Genomic DNA, 16,351 nt, shown 5'->3' on the forward strand with positions numbered 1-16,351 from the left:
AGAGCGTTCAAAAGCCCTGGGATCCATCCCCAGCATTGCACAAACCTGACATGGTGAAGCACACCTATAATCCCACCACACTGAAGGTGGAGACAGGAGGCTCAGAAGTTCAAGGTCATCCACACTAGACATCAATCAATGCCACTTGAACTATCTGAGACCCTCCCTGTCTCAAAAGTAATCAATTTAATTACAATTCTAAAATTGACAGCAGGTGGCACATAGTTGGTAAGACACTCGGCTGACTATCTTGGGCTCTTCTGTAACTTATGCTCAGAACCACATCTTTGACGGAAATGAATTCACTACCTAAGGACCTCATTTCATCTTCACATAAAATCTAATCAAAACTGCCATTAACTTGGCTCTGTGACCTTCAGAAAATTTAAAACCTGTCTCCAATAAAAGATGAACACAGAGGACTCGAGAGACGGCTCGGCCGTTGCAAGCACCAGCTGCTCTTGAAGAGAACGCAGGTTCGGTCCCCAGCACCCACACGGTAGCTAACAGTGGTTTGGAACTCCATTTCCAGAGGGGCCTCCACAGGCACTGTGTGCGTATGTTGCACAGACATACTTGCAGGCAAAAGACCCATACACATAAAATTTTAAAAAAGTAAATGAACCTTTAAAAATCAAAATACAAGTTAAATGCAATTCATGGAAACCACTGGGGTTGGAAAACTAATGTGAAACATTCCCTTCTTCCCCATGAAGGCTCCAGTCCAATATAGCAACTCACGGGTACGGGTACTCCAGAGTGTTCACGTTACGGCTATAGAGTTTAGGAATCAGTAGCCACAAGAGGCTGCCTCCATCACAGAACAACTGAGCAAACACTAGGGAAGCAAAGCTCTAAGGGTAGATGGGGAAAGACATCTTAGTTGGCGGGTGGTGGCCACAGCAACAAGAAGCCACTAATAAATTACTAGCAGATTGGGAAGCAAAGCGTGGTGGTGGGGAAAGAGATGTGGGCAGATCTCACCCGGGAGGAAAATGGCTGAGGCTTCTAGAGTGCCTGAAAGAGGGTTGGGAAACTGTTCAGCAGTTAAAGGCTTGCTATGCAAGCATGAGGACCAGAGTTCGGGTCCCTAGAATTCACATCAATGGAGGATGAGCATGACTGCCCTCCATATTCCAGCCTGGCTGGAGTGCAGAGCAAGCTAGCTATTAGCCGTAATTCTCTGAGCTCTGGATTTGATTGAGCTACCCTGCCTCAATGAATATGGTACAGGAGTGATTAAGGATGATTCCCAACATCCACTTCTGGCATCCACATGCTCATCCACACATGTGTATGTGTACCCAAACACACATACATGCCCACAAACATGCAAAAACATACACACACACACACACACACACACACACACACACACACACACACGAAAATGGGGGGGGCGGTCACATTTTAAAAATCTTGTCTGAAGACGGAGCACTCCGGCTTGTGTATGCCCGGAACACACAAGATAACTGAGTAGACAGACCGCACACAGAAGCTACAGCACACGAGGGGAGACAAGATGCTGGTGGAACCCGGGCACCTATGCTCAGCACCAAGGACACCAGCGTGCCCACACCCTGTAACAAAGAGATGGAAGAGCAAGAGGAAGACGGAGACACTGAGGAGTGGACAGTTGGTTAGAGCGGGGCGTCAACCGACAGTACTGGGAAGCTGCTGGGTGTGACGGTGCACAACTCTGAACCCAGCACTCGGAGGCAGTGAACTCCACGCCACCCTGGTATACATAGTTAGTTCCGGAACAGTGACGACTACATCCTGTCTTTCCTTTCCTTTCTTTCTTTTTTTTTTTTTTTTGGTTTTGTTTAGCTTTGCTTTGTTTCTCGAGACAGGGTTTCTCTGTGTAGCCCTGGCTTCCCTGAAACTTGCTCTGTAGACCGGGCTGGCCTCGAACTCACAGAGATCCGCCTGCCTCTGCCTCCCTAGTGCTGGGATTAAAGGCCTGTGACACCACTGCCTGGCCTTGAGATCCTGTGTCACAAACACTGGAGGAAAACCAACACCTCTGGCCATGTATGGCTGCACCTGGGAGGCTGTGACAAAGGGGACTGTGTGTTTGAGGACAGTCTCGTGTTCAGAAGGAGACCACATCCAAAAAGCAAACCCTCCGGCACCCTGATGCAGGGAGATGAACATAAAGTCGTTGCTGGAGGTGTGAGGGCCGGGAGCGGCAGCTAGGGAGAGGGACTGACCACTCACTGGACAGTCAAGCCTCGCCTAAAGACGGGAACCAAAGTGGAAAGAGACCCAGTGGGCCAGCACTCACAGCTGCTCCCGATGGGTGTGGCCAGGCGGCCCGCCGGAAGACAATGTAAGGAAGTCTCATCCAAGGGTAAAGTTTAGCGGCTGAGGGAGTAGACAGATGAACCCAGGATGGCCTGCTGCTGCAGTAACAGTGAGCAGCCGTCACTGGGGTCGGGAAGGATGTGAGCCGGGGAGATGCATGCTCAGACTGAGACAGAAGTCACCCCTCCAGCTTCCATGTCGAGGCCTGAGGAAGACGGTAAAGACCTGCCTGACTCAGCAACGCAGCAGTGAGAGGCCAAGAATGAATGGCATGCGTGCATGCCCTCTTTCTCTCTCTCTCCCCTCCCCTCTCCCTTCACCACTAATAAGATTTTCCATGTGGGAAAAAAAGATTGAGTATCATGCCCCGAGTTTCAGGTCCGGTGCTTAGAAACTGAGGCTAGCTTCAGCTACACAACGAGTTCCAGGCCAGCCTGGGCTACAGAGCCAGACCCTGTCAAAGGGAGGAGTGAAAAAGGAGGAAGGGAGGGAGGGAGGGAGGCAGACAGGGGTGGGGTGGGGTGGGGAGGGGTGAGGAAGGAGAAGAGAAGGAAGAGGAGGAAAAGCAGGGGGAAGGAGGGAGAAGGGGGAGGGAAGAGGAGGAGGAGGAGGAGAGGAAGGAGTATGTATCTGGCACATGGCCAGCACGCAGTGTAAGTCACAAGTTTCGTGGGCTCTCTCTCTGAAATAGCTGCACCTGAGTTCCAGATCTTCTAACCAGGGCAGAGGTAAAGCGAGGTGTCACCACACAATCACACCAACACACACAGGGACACACAGGAGAGACACACATGCTCGCTCGTTCTCTCTCTCTCTCTCTCTCTCTCTCTCTCACACACACACACACACACACACACACACACACACACACACACGAGTGAGAAAGGAACTTGAGCACAGACCTCAGCATCCCTGGGATGCAATGCGCCCTGCAGGTGAGGGCGCGTCTCTCCTGAGCCGGGCTGGGTGGACTCGCACTTCCCCCTCTTGCAGTCCCCACTACAGGCCTTCTTCTTCTCCCCCCTCTGCAGGGCCTGCAGCCGGGAGATGAACTTGGTCTTCCAGGCTGTGAAGTCAGCCTCAATGCTGCCATGTTTGCTCTGCACTGCATTACGATCTCCCTCTCCTCGGGTGAGCACCCGCTGGGCGCCCAGCATCCAGAGCCACTTGTCAACATTCGTGCTGACCTTCAGGGGAGAGAGAGAGAGAGAGACTGACTGAAAAACCCACAAACACAACCACACAAACCAAAACCCAATCTGTCCTCTAAAGCAGGTTTCCAGTCTGCACTGCAGAAACCTCGTGACTCAGGGCCCTGCTTAGGAGCGACTGCTAAGGGACACAGCACAGAGCCACAAAATGATCTTCAAGCTCCAAGTTGGGCCTGGTGGCACAGACCTGGCATCCTAGCTACTTAGGCGTCAGAGGTGGGAGGATCTTCAGGTTCAAGGCTTGGCTGGACTCAAAATAAGTTCAAGGCTAGCCCGAGCAACTTATGAGACTCTGTGCCAAAATGAAAAAAGGCTGGGGATATACTTCAGTGTCAGAGCTCTTGCCTAGTGCACAGTAGACCCAGGGGTCAGACCTCAGCACTGCACAAACCAGGTGTGGTGGCACACACATCTGTATTCTCAGAACTCTGAGGAGCTGAAGGCAAGAGGGTGGGAAGTTCAAAATCATCCTAGCTGGGAATGGAGCTGCGTGCCAAAGTCCCTGCCTGGAATCCCCAGTGAGGGGCTGGGGTGTGGCTCACTGGTAGAGCACCTGCCTACAATCCCCCAGTGAGGGGCTGGGGTGTGGCTCAGTGGTAGAGCACCTGCCTAGAATCCCCCAGTGAGGGGCTGGGGTGTGGCTCAGTGGTAGAACACCTGCCTAGAATCCCCCAGTGAGGGGCTGGGGTGTGGCTCAGTGGTAGAGCCCCTGCCCGGAATCCCCCAGTGAGGGGCTGGGATGTGGCTCAGTGGTAGAGCCCCTGCCCGGAATCCCCCAGTGAGGGGCTGGGATGTGGCTCAGTGGTAGAGCCCCTGCCTAGAATCCCCCAGTGAGGGGCTGGGAGCATGGTTCTGCAGAAGGGTGTTTATTTAGCATGCTCAAGGCCCTAGGTTCCATCACCATAAATAAATAATATTAATGTAATAATTCATTATTATTGGGGCTAGAGAGATGGCTCAGTAGTTAGGAGAACTAGCTGTTCTTCCAGAGAACCCATATTCAATTCCCAGGACCCACATGGCGGCTCCCATCTGTCTGTAATTCTGGCTCCATGCTATCCAACACCTTCTGACCTACACAGAGACCAGGCACACAAGTGTTAGAAAGACATCCAGGCAGATAAAACGCCCATACACATAAAGTAAAATTTAAAAAATAACAATAATTTTTCTTGTTTGGTTTTTTTATTTGTTTTGTTTTGTTTTGTTTTGTTTATTCAGAGCTGAGGACCGAAACCAGGGCCTTGCACTTGCTAGGCAAGCACTCTACCACTAAGCTAAATCTCCAACCCCAAAATAACAATAATTTAAGCATCAAGGTTTGTAGGTTTATTCTCATACATATAGAATGTGAGACCTTGTCTGTCTGTCTGTCTGTGTCTTTTGGATAAAGAAGGACCTGGTCCTATAACACACCCACCTTGTTGAAGTGGCTCCGGTAGGCGGAGTCTCCCAAGCCAAACACTGCATATCTCAGACCTTTGAGGTAAGTTTTGCCAAAGCGGAAATCATTAGCTGCTTCCTGCAGCCACTTGCAGAACCACTCAGCACTCTCAGTAGGGCGGCCGTCCGTGTACGTAGCAAGCAGGAAGGCACAGACATTTTTACTAGTGATCTAAATAAAACAGTATTTACATCAGAAGGATATCAGAAATAAGAATGATTATAAGAATATCAAGACACGATGGAGAAGCGACTCAGTGGTTAAGAGCACCTGCCGCTCTTACAAAGGACCCAAGTTCTAGTCCCAGAACCCACATGGGGAATCAAAACCACTATAACTCCAATTGCAGGGGATTCAACAACGCCTTCTTCTGGCCTCCATGGGCTCCAGCCATGTACATGGTGCACTTACAGACAGGTAGGCAAATACTGATATTCAAAAAATAAAAAGACATAATAAATATGTAAAAAATAATAACACACAAGGTAACAATTATCTAAGTGAAGTTCATTTCTTAATGCTGGCTGAGCTGAGCGTAGTGGTACACCAGGAATCCCAGCACTCTCAAGGGGCAGAGACAACAGGCTTGCTTCTGTCTGAGGTCAAGCCAGGGATACGGGGCAAGAACTTGACTCAGAAAACAAATCAATCAAAGTTTCTGAGTCATAGTGGAAAAGCTTCCAGTTGAAATGGTTCAGCAGGAAAACTCAATTTATTTTGGAGATTCTAATAACCCCACAGGACAGGTGATCAATTAAATTTGGGTTTTACATTTTTATTTTAATTGTGTGTAGATGTGTGGGTATGTACACATAAGCGCAGGTGCCCAACAAGGCTGGAAGAGGGCACCATATTCCCTGGATCTGGAATTATGGGCAGCTGTGAGCCACCCAAGGTGGGTGCTGAGAACCAAACCTGCATCCTTTTCAAGAGCCACACGAGTACCTAACTGCTGAGCCATCTCTGCAGCCCCAAATTTGGGAGTTTTAATTGAAGAAAAAAAATAAATAAAGACAATTACCAACCTCTCCTATGAGACTGTCATCTGGATCATATTCCTTCAAATTAATAATGGCCACAGGCAGGTCCAGAGAGGTGACTGCTTTGGCAAGAGTCACTGCAAATCCCTAAAAAGAGGGGAAAAAATTAAAAGTAACTCTTCAGTGGGCCAAACAAGGAAAGCTGTTGTTTGCTCCAGCTGGCAAAGGATCATGGCGCCCCTTGTGGTGGATGCTTCTCCAACAAGTTTGTCCTGAGTGTTCATCATGAAGGGGATATTCTTACAGAGGTGAGGCACTGAGCCCTATTCCCAATCTATAAAGGTGTGTACGGGGCTAAATCCACGCTGACTTTGCCCAGGAGGAATAGAAAAATTGTTAAGAGAATAGGAAATAGAGAAGCTGGGGGCTGGTGAGATGGCCTAGTGTATAAAGGAAGACACCTGCCCCACACTTGATGACCTAGGTGGGATGCCTGGGACAAACAAGGTAGAGATAAAACTGCCAGGCGGTGGTGGCACATGCCTGTAATCCCAGCACTCGGGAGGCAGAGCCAGGAGGATCTCTGTGAGTTCGAGGCCAGCCTGGTCTACAAAGCGAGTTCCAGGACAGACTCCAAAGCTACAGAGAAACCCTGTCTTGGGGGGGGGGGGAGAGATAAAACCAACTCCCACAGGTTGTTCTGACCTCCACACGCCCATGCATACACACACACCCTCTCCCTGAATAAAAGCAATATTTTTTTAATGAAGCTAGACTAGTGAGATAGCTCAGTGGATAAGGTATTTCCCAAATGAGCATGAGGACCTAGTTCAAATCCCTAGGATCCATGTAAAGCCAGACACAGAAGCACACACTGGAATGCAAGTACTCCTCCAACAAGATGGGACTTGGAGGCAGGAAAACTCTCAGGAGCTAGGAGGCTAGCTGGCCCGTGGGCCACAGCCTTAAACAACACAGACCCAGTCTCGAACACGGTGGAAAATGAGGACAATCACCCAAGTCTGTCTTCTGACCTCCACCTGTACATTCTGGCACATGTAGACACACACACACACACACACACACACACACACACACAGAGAGAGAGAGAGAGAGAGAGACAGAGAGAGAGACAGAGAGAGACAGAGACAGAGAGAGAGAGAGAGAGAGAGAGAGAGAGAGAGAGAAAGAAAGAATGTTTAAATAAGAAAAAGAAGCTGAAACCAGGCATGATGGTATGTATTTATAATTCCAGCATTCCAGAAGTCAGGGACCGGTGGCTCCCTGAGTCTCGCTGGCCAGCCAGCCTATTTGGAGACTCCCAAGCCAGCAAGAGACTCTGTCTCAAAAACACAAGGTAGCCCACCCCTGAAGAACATCCAAGGTTTTGTTTGATTGATTGTTTGTTTGTTTGTTTGTTTGTGGGGGCTGCAAACACCAGGGCCGGCAGAGGGTCAAACCAAGTGGGGCAAGGAGGAAGTCCAGGTTGGCATGACTCAGCAGCCAGTGCTGGTTCAAACCTCTAGAGTCTGAGCCCAGGCAGTTTATTTTAGCCATATTTAAGCCCAGCACAATTTTGGAAAATAACTTTCCTGATGATAATTAACTCAATCCCATGTGAACAACAAAGCTTAAAGACATGATTACATTGAAACTCTTTTCAAAGTGCATATGGCCCCTTCCATAAAGATGGGTTGTACTGACTAAGAAACAATGCTTAAGGTGAGGGTCTAGGGATAAATATAATAATAGTCTAAAGGAGTCAGGTATGGCCTGGCCCTATGACAGCACAGAGGTCACCAGGCTATTAAGCACCTCCATTCCTAGCCTTCTAGGCAGAAATCAGGTTATGCATCTCTTCCTTTGAAGAGATGACCCTGCGTGTTTCACATTCCCAGTTTCCCTAGTGCCTCTCTGTGAGCACAAGGACCTCATGTGTTGTGCAACGGAGGATTTGTTTAACTAAGTAAAGATGTGTTGCTTTTGTCTGATGCTGCATTTGTTTAACTATGTAAAGATGTGTTGCTGTTTTACCCTGCCTGCCTGAGGCACCTGATTGGTCTAATAAAAAGCTGACCAGATTAATAGGTAGGCAGAGGAGGAATAGGTGGGGCTGGTGGGCAGAGAGAAAAGGGAGGCCAGCCAGCCAGCCAGCTAGCCAGCTGGGGACTAGCCAGCTTGACATAGAGGAAGCAGGATGAAGTAAACTGAAGTTAAAAAAAAAAAAAAAAAAAAAAAAAAAAAAAAAAAAGCTAGCTAGAAGCAAGCCTAAGCTAAGGCCGAGCATTCATAATTAATAATTAGTCTCCATGTCATGATTTGGGGGGCTGGCAGTCCAAGAAAGTCTGCTATGCTGGTGATCTCTACAAAGGCTGTCCTTTGGCTACCACATGCATATGCGATGCTGTATGCACATCTGCACACACAGCTGAGGGGCGGGGCATGAGAAGCTAGTTGACAGACAGGAGGAAGTCCTGGAGGCGATGTCATGTCGCACAGAACCCAGGGAGGCTCTGGGCTGGAGTCAGCTACAGCAAGAGACAGGACAGAGGGAACAGACAAGTTCTACTCCATGAAGGAAGATGCACAGACGGCAGAGCCCAGGAGGTAGCTGCCCTCTAACCCCAAGGAACACAGCTGTCAGCCCTCCCAAGCACAGGAAGGAACCAAGTGCTGGAGGAATGTTCAATTTCCAGGCAGGTTTTGACACTTGAGAAAAACACCCTCCTCTTTTCTGCTTGGCTGTCCCAAGCCGTGGCCCCTGTGACCCCTTTCTGTCAGCTATAAGCACGTCACTGACTGGGCACTCACCATGCCAGACTCACTTCCAGACAACGTTACATGGAAGCCAACAAGACGGACAGAGCCCTGGTCCTGAAGAAGCTTCTGGCTTACTGGATGGAAGATACAGGACAGTGACGAGCACATGGAAGAAAATACTCAGATGGGTGGACAGAGTACAGGCTGGGGCAGGGAGAGCGTGCTTACTATACAGAGTGTCAGTATGTTGTGTGATACTTTGTGTTCTGACAAATAAAGCTTGCTTGGAGTCAGAGGGTGGACTGGAGGATTGGAGGACTGCAGAGAGAGGGACAGGAAGTGGTCAGGCGGGGCTGAGACAGGATCTCGGCCCTTTTGGTTGGAGGAACGGAAGAAGTAGGAAGTTACTGGTGGCTGTTCCCCTGCTTCTCTGCTCTTTCAGGTTTTTACCCCGATATCCTCTGACTCCTGGGTTTTATTGGTAACATTAATTAGACTTACACATCATCAGTACAAGTGCATATATGAAAAGATAAGCAGTTGACCCTTGTTACTAAGCACAAAGTCTCTAAAACCCCCCGGAATTCACTATCTTGCCAGTGACATGACTCACCAGAAAGGGCCCTTAAACGGCTTCAGGAGCCAGAAACACCAACCGTGTGACTGGAATTTAATTACCAATGACCACCAATTAAAAGGAGTCACTGTGTGATTAATATGTCAAGATAAAGCCTAAGAATTACTCAGCAAAGGTCATTCTCTGGTACATAGAGAATTTGAGGTCACCTTGGCATAAAAGATAGCTTGTCTGGGGGAAAAAAAGACTTTAAGGCTCTGAATGGGGCCACTGAGATGGCTCAGTGAGTAAAGGAGCTTACTGCCAAGCCTGACACCCTGAGTTTAAACCCCACCCCCAACCCGCATCCTGCAAGTTGTCCTCTGGCATCCACATGTGTACCACATACATGCTCATGCGCACACTAAAGTAAATACATTTTTTAAATGAAATAATAACAATAATAAATATTCTGAACAGGCCACCTGAGACGGTCTCAAAACAAAACAAACAGCTCTTCTGTATAATATCCACAAGAGGGCAGCAGGACCCTCTTTAACAGCACACAAAATAACAGCCTTTGGTTTTTTTTTTTTTGGTTGCTGTTGTACTGGGTTTGTTTTTTAATGATTCATTCTCATGCTAGCCTTACTCAGTCTTTTCCTAGAAAGCACTCAACACTTGTCCAGGGAAGCAAGTAACACGTGGATCCAAGAAGAAAAGCCGTCGGACTCTGGCCCGTACATCTCCAGTTCGAATCTACTGTTATGGTAGGTTCCATCGACCTTCCCAGCCTTTAGTACACTGATTACATTGAATAGATGTGTGAACTTGCCAGAGATGGGACCCATCCCTAACACCATCTCCGTGATTCACTGTTCATTAGTGTCTGACTCTTCTAACCAAAAGCCAATAGCCACCGGCACAAGGAAACTATAAATGCAGCCTACCACATACCCACCCAAAAAAACCTCAAACATGCTTCATTACCAGTGTTCGGCAATCTTTCTCCCTTGTTGTGAGGTTCTCACATGTGAGGTTACAATGTCATGTCACAGTATCTCGGGGTTGGATGTGCCTGAAGCCCACGTCCTATCCCCAAGGCCAGAATCTCCATCCTCCAGAGGCAGACAAGGGCTTCGGGGCCCTCTGAACCCAGGACCCACAGACACTGGGCCCAACAGAAGGAAGCCATCCACCATTCCAGAAAGGAACAGAGAGGATAGAAGAACTGCAAGACTGATAAACTCGCTGCTAAAGGAGGTTTCTGGAATTTTCTTTAACCGCTGAGAAACCAAAGCAGAGGCATTGTTCAAAGCCCTCACCTTGGCAGTGCCGGTCTGTGATCCATAGAAAATCTTCACTCCAGACACATGTGATTCCTTCTTCTGAAGGGAGAGGGAGCTGCCGGGAGCTCCAGGGACGCTTTTCTCCTGGGAGCGAGTGACCTTGAAGATAAAGAAGAGAAGGGAACCCATCAAGACTCTCCCTCACTTTGGGAGGTATGAATACAAGCTCAGACTCTGACTCCGGGATTCTCTTCATTTTTCCGGGCATACCCCTCAACTCATCCTCGTGATCTCCCTGGGTCCTTAAAAGGCAGGACCTATCTTTTTCAAACTTACATGTGCCCGTTCCTGCAGAGGAAAGCGGTAGCCTACCTGTTTATGGAGGACTGGTTCCAGGACAGATTGGCACACACAGCTGCAGGACCCCTCCCCTTAGGGAGATGTACACAATGTCTACCCCTCCTTCGCGGACTCCAACAACAAACATTCCACTGAAGCCCAACCTGGGGACCTTAAAGTCCCAGCCCAGAATGGAAGATGACTTCCCCAAAGCTGCATGGGTGGAGTCCTCTGCTCAGGTAACCTCCCACAATCTCTAGACTCCAGCATCTTCCAAGACCACAAGGCTATGTGTAATCAGAGCAATGTTACATACAACTGGCCAGGAGGAATGAGGTTGGGGGAAGCGACCAGAATCTCAGCTGCGGAGCGGGCCACCCCTCCCTCTAGAAGGAAAATCAAGTCACCAAGCCTGATCTCTGGAGGTCTCCTGCAAGCAGTCACAGGTTCTGATGAAGACAGCTGTTATACTCAAGAGGATAGCACATGTATGTATACATACATACATACATACATACAGACAGACAGACACACACACACACACACACACACACACACACACACACACACACACACACCACTACCACCACCACCACCACCAATATTCAAGTAATTTTTTTTTGCTTTGTTTTTTTTTGGGGGGGGGTGGGGGTGGGGGGGATTGTTTTGAGACACAGTCTACCTGTGTGACCTCAGACCTAATCATTCACCTGCCTCAGCCTGCAATGTGCTGAGATTACGAGTCTGCTCCCTCTATCCTGGCTTCAAGTGCCTCATACAAAATGGCATAAAATTTACTTAGAACCTACACACATCCTCCCACTTTTTGGTTTTTTGTTTTTTGTTTTTTTCCGAGACAGGCTTTCTCTGTGTAGTTTTGGTGCCTGTCCTGGATCTCACTCTGTAGACCAGGCTGGCCTCATAGAGTGCTGGGATTAAAGGCGTGTGCCGCCACCGCCGCCACCACCAGCCTGCTCCTTGCAGACTTTAAACCATCTATAGATACTTACACATTTGATCCACTGAAAATGTTATATAGTTTTTACACTGTTTGGTCTTGACAATGGTATTGTCAAGTCTTTACTCCAAACTAAAACATCCCTTCTGGCAGGGAGGCTCAGGAGAGGCATGAGGCTCACAAGAAACCTACGAGACTCAAGAAGCCCCCTGCCATGGTTATGTAAGCAGCTAACGATGCTGGGGAGAAGAAGAGCTCCCCAGGCAGCTGTCTGCAAGGCGTGCAGGAGCCTTCAGAGATGTTCGGTCATCAGCCATGCTGGGGCAGGGCTTTTAGGTGACACAGCTTCCCAAGTGGTACTCGAGCTGTTGATAATAACCCCAATAACTGACAGGCTCACAACACCGGACTTGGATGAAAACAGTCCTTCAGTCTGCCCCGGCCCTCTTCCCCGGGATGAACAGAGATAGTATCTAAGAAAAAGTCACACGACAAGTAAGGAGAGAAGTCTTACATGGTTGATAAAGAAGTTTGGCTGTGTGTATGTCTGTGTGTGTGCCCATGGAGGATAGAAGAGCATGTTAGATCCTCTGGTACTAGAGTTACAGACCATTATAAGTCACCTGACATGGATGGGAGCAGAGTTTGGGTCCTCTGCAAGAGCAACACATGTTTTTTGGGGTTTTTTAAAGATTTTATTTATTTATTATGCATACAGTGTTCTGCCTGCATCCCTGCAGGCCAGAAGAGGGCACCAGATCTCATTACAGATGGTTGTGAGCCACCATGTGGGTACTGGGAATTGAACTCAGGACCTCTGGAAGACCAGTCAGTGCTCTTAACCTCTGAGCCATCTCTCCAGCCCCAGCAATACATGTTCTTAACTGCAGGGCCATCATCTCTCCAGCCCACATCCAGGTTTGATGTGGGTTCTGGGGATTGAACTCAGGTTGTCAGGTTTGCATGGCAAGAGCTTTGACCAGCTGAGCCATCTCCCCAGGCCAGTTGCCAAATATTTTCTATTCTTTTGGCTTAATCCTGAAAACCACCAGGATAAAGAGAGCAAACTGTGCATTCTTATGTTCTGACCTTTAGTGGTTGTAAGGAAGGATTCTCCTATTCCCTGAAGGGTGCAAAACAGATTTATTTTTCTCTCCTTTATTTTTATTTATTTATTTATTGTTTTGGTTTGGGTTTTTTGAGACAGGGTCTCTCTACATAACCCTGGCTATTTTGGAATTCACTGGGTAGACCAGGCTGGCCTCAAACTCAGAGATTCACCTGCCTCTGCCTCCCAAGTGCTGGGATTAAAGGCATATACCACCACACCCAGCTATTTCTCTCTGTAGGTTAGTTTCCATTATAAAATCTTGATTCTGACTTAGTCCATTATAACATAGTCTCTAAAATTAAGGTATTAAAAAAAAATCTAGAGAGTGGGGGGAGGGAGTGGGAGGAGAGGAGAGAGTGGAAACTGTGGTTGGGATGTAAAATAAATTTTAAAAAATCTAGACAAACAAAAATGTGACTTAATGTTCCTATGAGCATTAGGAATGTCAGGAGGTGGAGGCAGGAGGACTGCCTAGAGTTCAAGGCTAGTTGGCTACATAGTGTGCAGCAGGCCAGCCAGAGATACATAACAGAATTCTATCTCACGAGCTAGATGGGTAAGTGAGCATAGACCCTATGGCTAAGCCTGATGGCTGGAGATCAATCTCTAGAAGCTACACAATAGAAGGAAGGAACCAACTTCTGAAAGCACATACGCTGCTTGCAGAGGACCCCAGATTGGTTCCTAGCACCTATATCCAGCTACAATCACCTGCAACTCCTACTCCAGAAGATCCACCGCCCTCTTCTGGCCTCCACAGGAACTGCACTCACGTGCATGTACCTACACATAGGCACCTAATTAAATATAAAATGTTTTAAAGGTAGAAATAGAGAGAAAAAAACTACTCCAATTACCTGCTTCTTGATGACAACCTGGACACAGATCCACAGAGTGACTCCCAGAGCACAGCCCAGATAGATGTAGAACCTGTTCACCCACAGCAACAGCAAAGGTGAAGAAAAGTCCCACACATCCAGAGGAGGACCTGATTTTAAAACAACACATAGATGTAACAATGCATGCAGCCACACACAAAAATGCCCACTGATGTTTCAAGAATTAAAATCAGCCAGGCGATGGTGGTGCATGCCTTTAATCCCAGCACTCAGGAGGCAGAGGCAGGTAAATCTCTTGGCTTGGACTGAGATTCTGGATAGCCAAGGCTACACAGAGAAACCCCATCTCAAAAAATAAAAATTAAAAAGAAAGAATTAAAAGCAAACTTCATATTTAACAATCTAAGAAACTACCATGGTTGACTGACTTTTGGTTGAAACAAGATTTCATTATGGAGACCAGGCCACACTCAAACTTACAACAATCCCCCTGTCTCACTATCCAAACAGCACCATATCTACCTTTTTTGTTTGTCGTTTGTTTTATGAGGTTCTCTCTAGCTCTGGATATCCTGAAATTCACTATGCAGACCAGGTTGGCCTCAAACTTACAGAAATCCACCTGCTTCTGCCTCCCAAGTATTGGGACTAAAGGCATATATCACAATGCCCAGCCCCCTGATTTTTTTTTATACTTACTTTTTTTAATTTTAGTTATGTGTAGGCTTGTGTATCTGCATGTGCATACATGTAATACGCCATGGAGGCCAAAGACACTAGATTCCCTTGAAGCTGGTGTTACAGGTGCTTGTGGATGCTACGAACCGAACCCCAGCCCTCTGGAAAAGTGGCAAGTGACCTAATTTTTTTTTTTTAGTTTGAGGCTTGCCTTTAACACTGAAGCTGAAAGAAATTTCAAAGGACTTGAAACCTGAAATTTAGAGTTTACAGGTGTGATCAATAGAGCCACAAGTCTTGAAACATGTGTATAAGGGGGGAGCCATTTTTTCTTTCTGAAGTTAGGCCAGTTTCCTTCAAAACATTTCCCTTAGTCCCAGAAAGGCAAAAAACTAGTTAAGAGAATGGAGCAGTCCTCCCTGTTCCCTACTGCCCCCTGCTAATATGTGCATTCAGTAAGCTGAGGCAAGAGGTACACTGTAAATCTGGAGGCTGGCTTGGGCTACATACCGAGTTCCAGGCCAGCTTAGGCTACATGACAATTTCCTAATCCGCCCGGGTAGTGAGTTCCAAGGTAGCCTCAGCTACATACTAGGTGCCAAGCCAGTTGCTACACAAATGAGTTCAGACCTGGGCTACAGGGTGAGTCTCAAACTCTCTTGAACTACACAGTGAGTCCTAGCTCAACCTAGAATACAAAACAAGGCCCTTTCTGAAGAAAAACAAAAATATAATGAAACGACCAAGGGGAAAATAAGATACAATAAAAACAAAAAGTAAAACACCGAGTGCAACAACCTATGGTCCCTGCGTGGGGAGAGAAGCTGTTTCCTCCTGCCCGCCCGAGACTCTGGCCAGCCCGTCCTCACCCATCCTCCGCGGAGCCCAAGCCCCGCAGGTCGCCAGCGAACGCAGACAGCGCCGGCCTGCGAGCAGAAGGACCGGGTTCACAGAACCAGGGAAGCCATGCCGTCGGCAAGCCCGCCAGCATTGGCCACAGAGGACAGAGGCGGGCCCAGGAGAAGACCGAGCTAGCGGAAGCCCAAAGCTCCTCTCTGATTGGCTCAAATGAGGAAAGGGGCGGGACCAGAGGGAAGCCCTGCTCGGAACGCTAGGATAGATACTGGGGCACTTCCTGTACTTCTCCGATTGGCTCAGAGTGGAAAGGGGGCGGGCCTGTGGGAAGCTCCGTCCCGGAGCTGGAGGCCCAGAAACAAGCGTGCTTCCGGCTCTACTCGGTTTGGCTTAGAATGGAAAAAGGCGGCACCGAGGGAAGTACTATCAAAAAATGAACCACAGCAAGACGGGCGGTGGTGGCGCACGCTTTTAATCCCAGCACTGGGAGGCAGAGGCAGGCGGATCTCTGTGAGTTCAAGGCCAGCCTGGTCTCCAAAGCGAGTTCCAGGAAAGGCGCAAAGCTACACAGAGAAACCCTGTCTCAAAAAGCCAGAAGAAAATAATAATAATAATAATAATAATAATAATAATAATAATAATAATAAACCACAGCCCACAGCCTTGGCGTGGTGCAGACCAGCATTCAGGAGGCAGAGGCAGACTGATCTCTTTGAGTTCATAGTTCGAGGCCAGCTTGGTCTACGTAATGAGTTCCAGGACATACGTAGGCCGGGGTTATGTAGAGAGACCCTGTCTCAAAATAATTAAGTAAGTGACAGTACATTGACACAGATCTGTAAATGAAGCGCTCTTGAGGCTGAGGCAGAGCATCACGAGATTCAGGACAGCTACTCGTTGGAGCAAGAGTCTCACGTGTATTCCTGGCTGTAACTTGATATGCAGAACAAACTGGCTTCGAATGTACAAAGCGATTAGCTTGCCTCTGCCTCCCGAGTGCATAGGCCACTACGCCAGGCCAAAA

At 48.1% G+C, this 16,351-nt stretch overlaps 1 protein-coding gene across 1 annotated transcript in view; it reads right to left on the minus strand.

Annotated features, from left to right (window-relative positions):
- The window catches only part of LOC118572739 (S-adenosyl-L-methionine-dependent tRNA 4-demethylwyosine synthase TYW1), an 84,205-nt gene extending 68,693 nt beyond the window's left edge, over positions 1-15,512 (minus strand). The window contains exons 1-6 of the mRNA XM_036172555.1: positions 15,342-15,512; positions 13,813-13,943; positions 10,584-10,706; positions 5,988-6,089; positions 4,939-5,133; positions 3,210-3,494 (exon numbers count right to left, since the gene is read on the minus strand). Of these exons, the coding sequence (XP_036028448.1) occupies positions 3,210-3,494; positions 4,939-5,133; positions 5,988-6,089; positions 10,584-10,706; positions 13,813-13,943; positions 15,342-15,345 (840 nt within the window). The 5' untranslated portion in view covers positions 15,346-15,512. The remainder of the gene's footprint in view (positions 1-3,209; positions 3,495-4,938; positions 5,134-5,987; positions 6,090-10,583; positions 10,707-13,812; positions 13,944-15,341) is intronic.
- Between the last annotated feature and the right edge of the window lie 839 nt (positions 15,513-16,351).

Source organism: Onychomys torridus, chromosome 22 (genome assembly GCF_903995425.1).
Source record: "Onychomys torridus chromosome 22, mOncTor1.1, whole genome shotgun sequence".
NCBI lineage: Eukaryota > Metazoa > Chordata > Mammalia > Rodentia > Cricetidae > Onychomys > Onychomys torridus.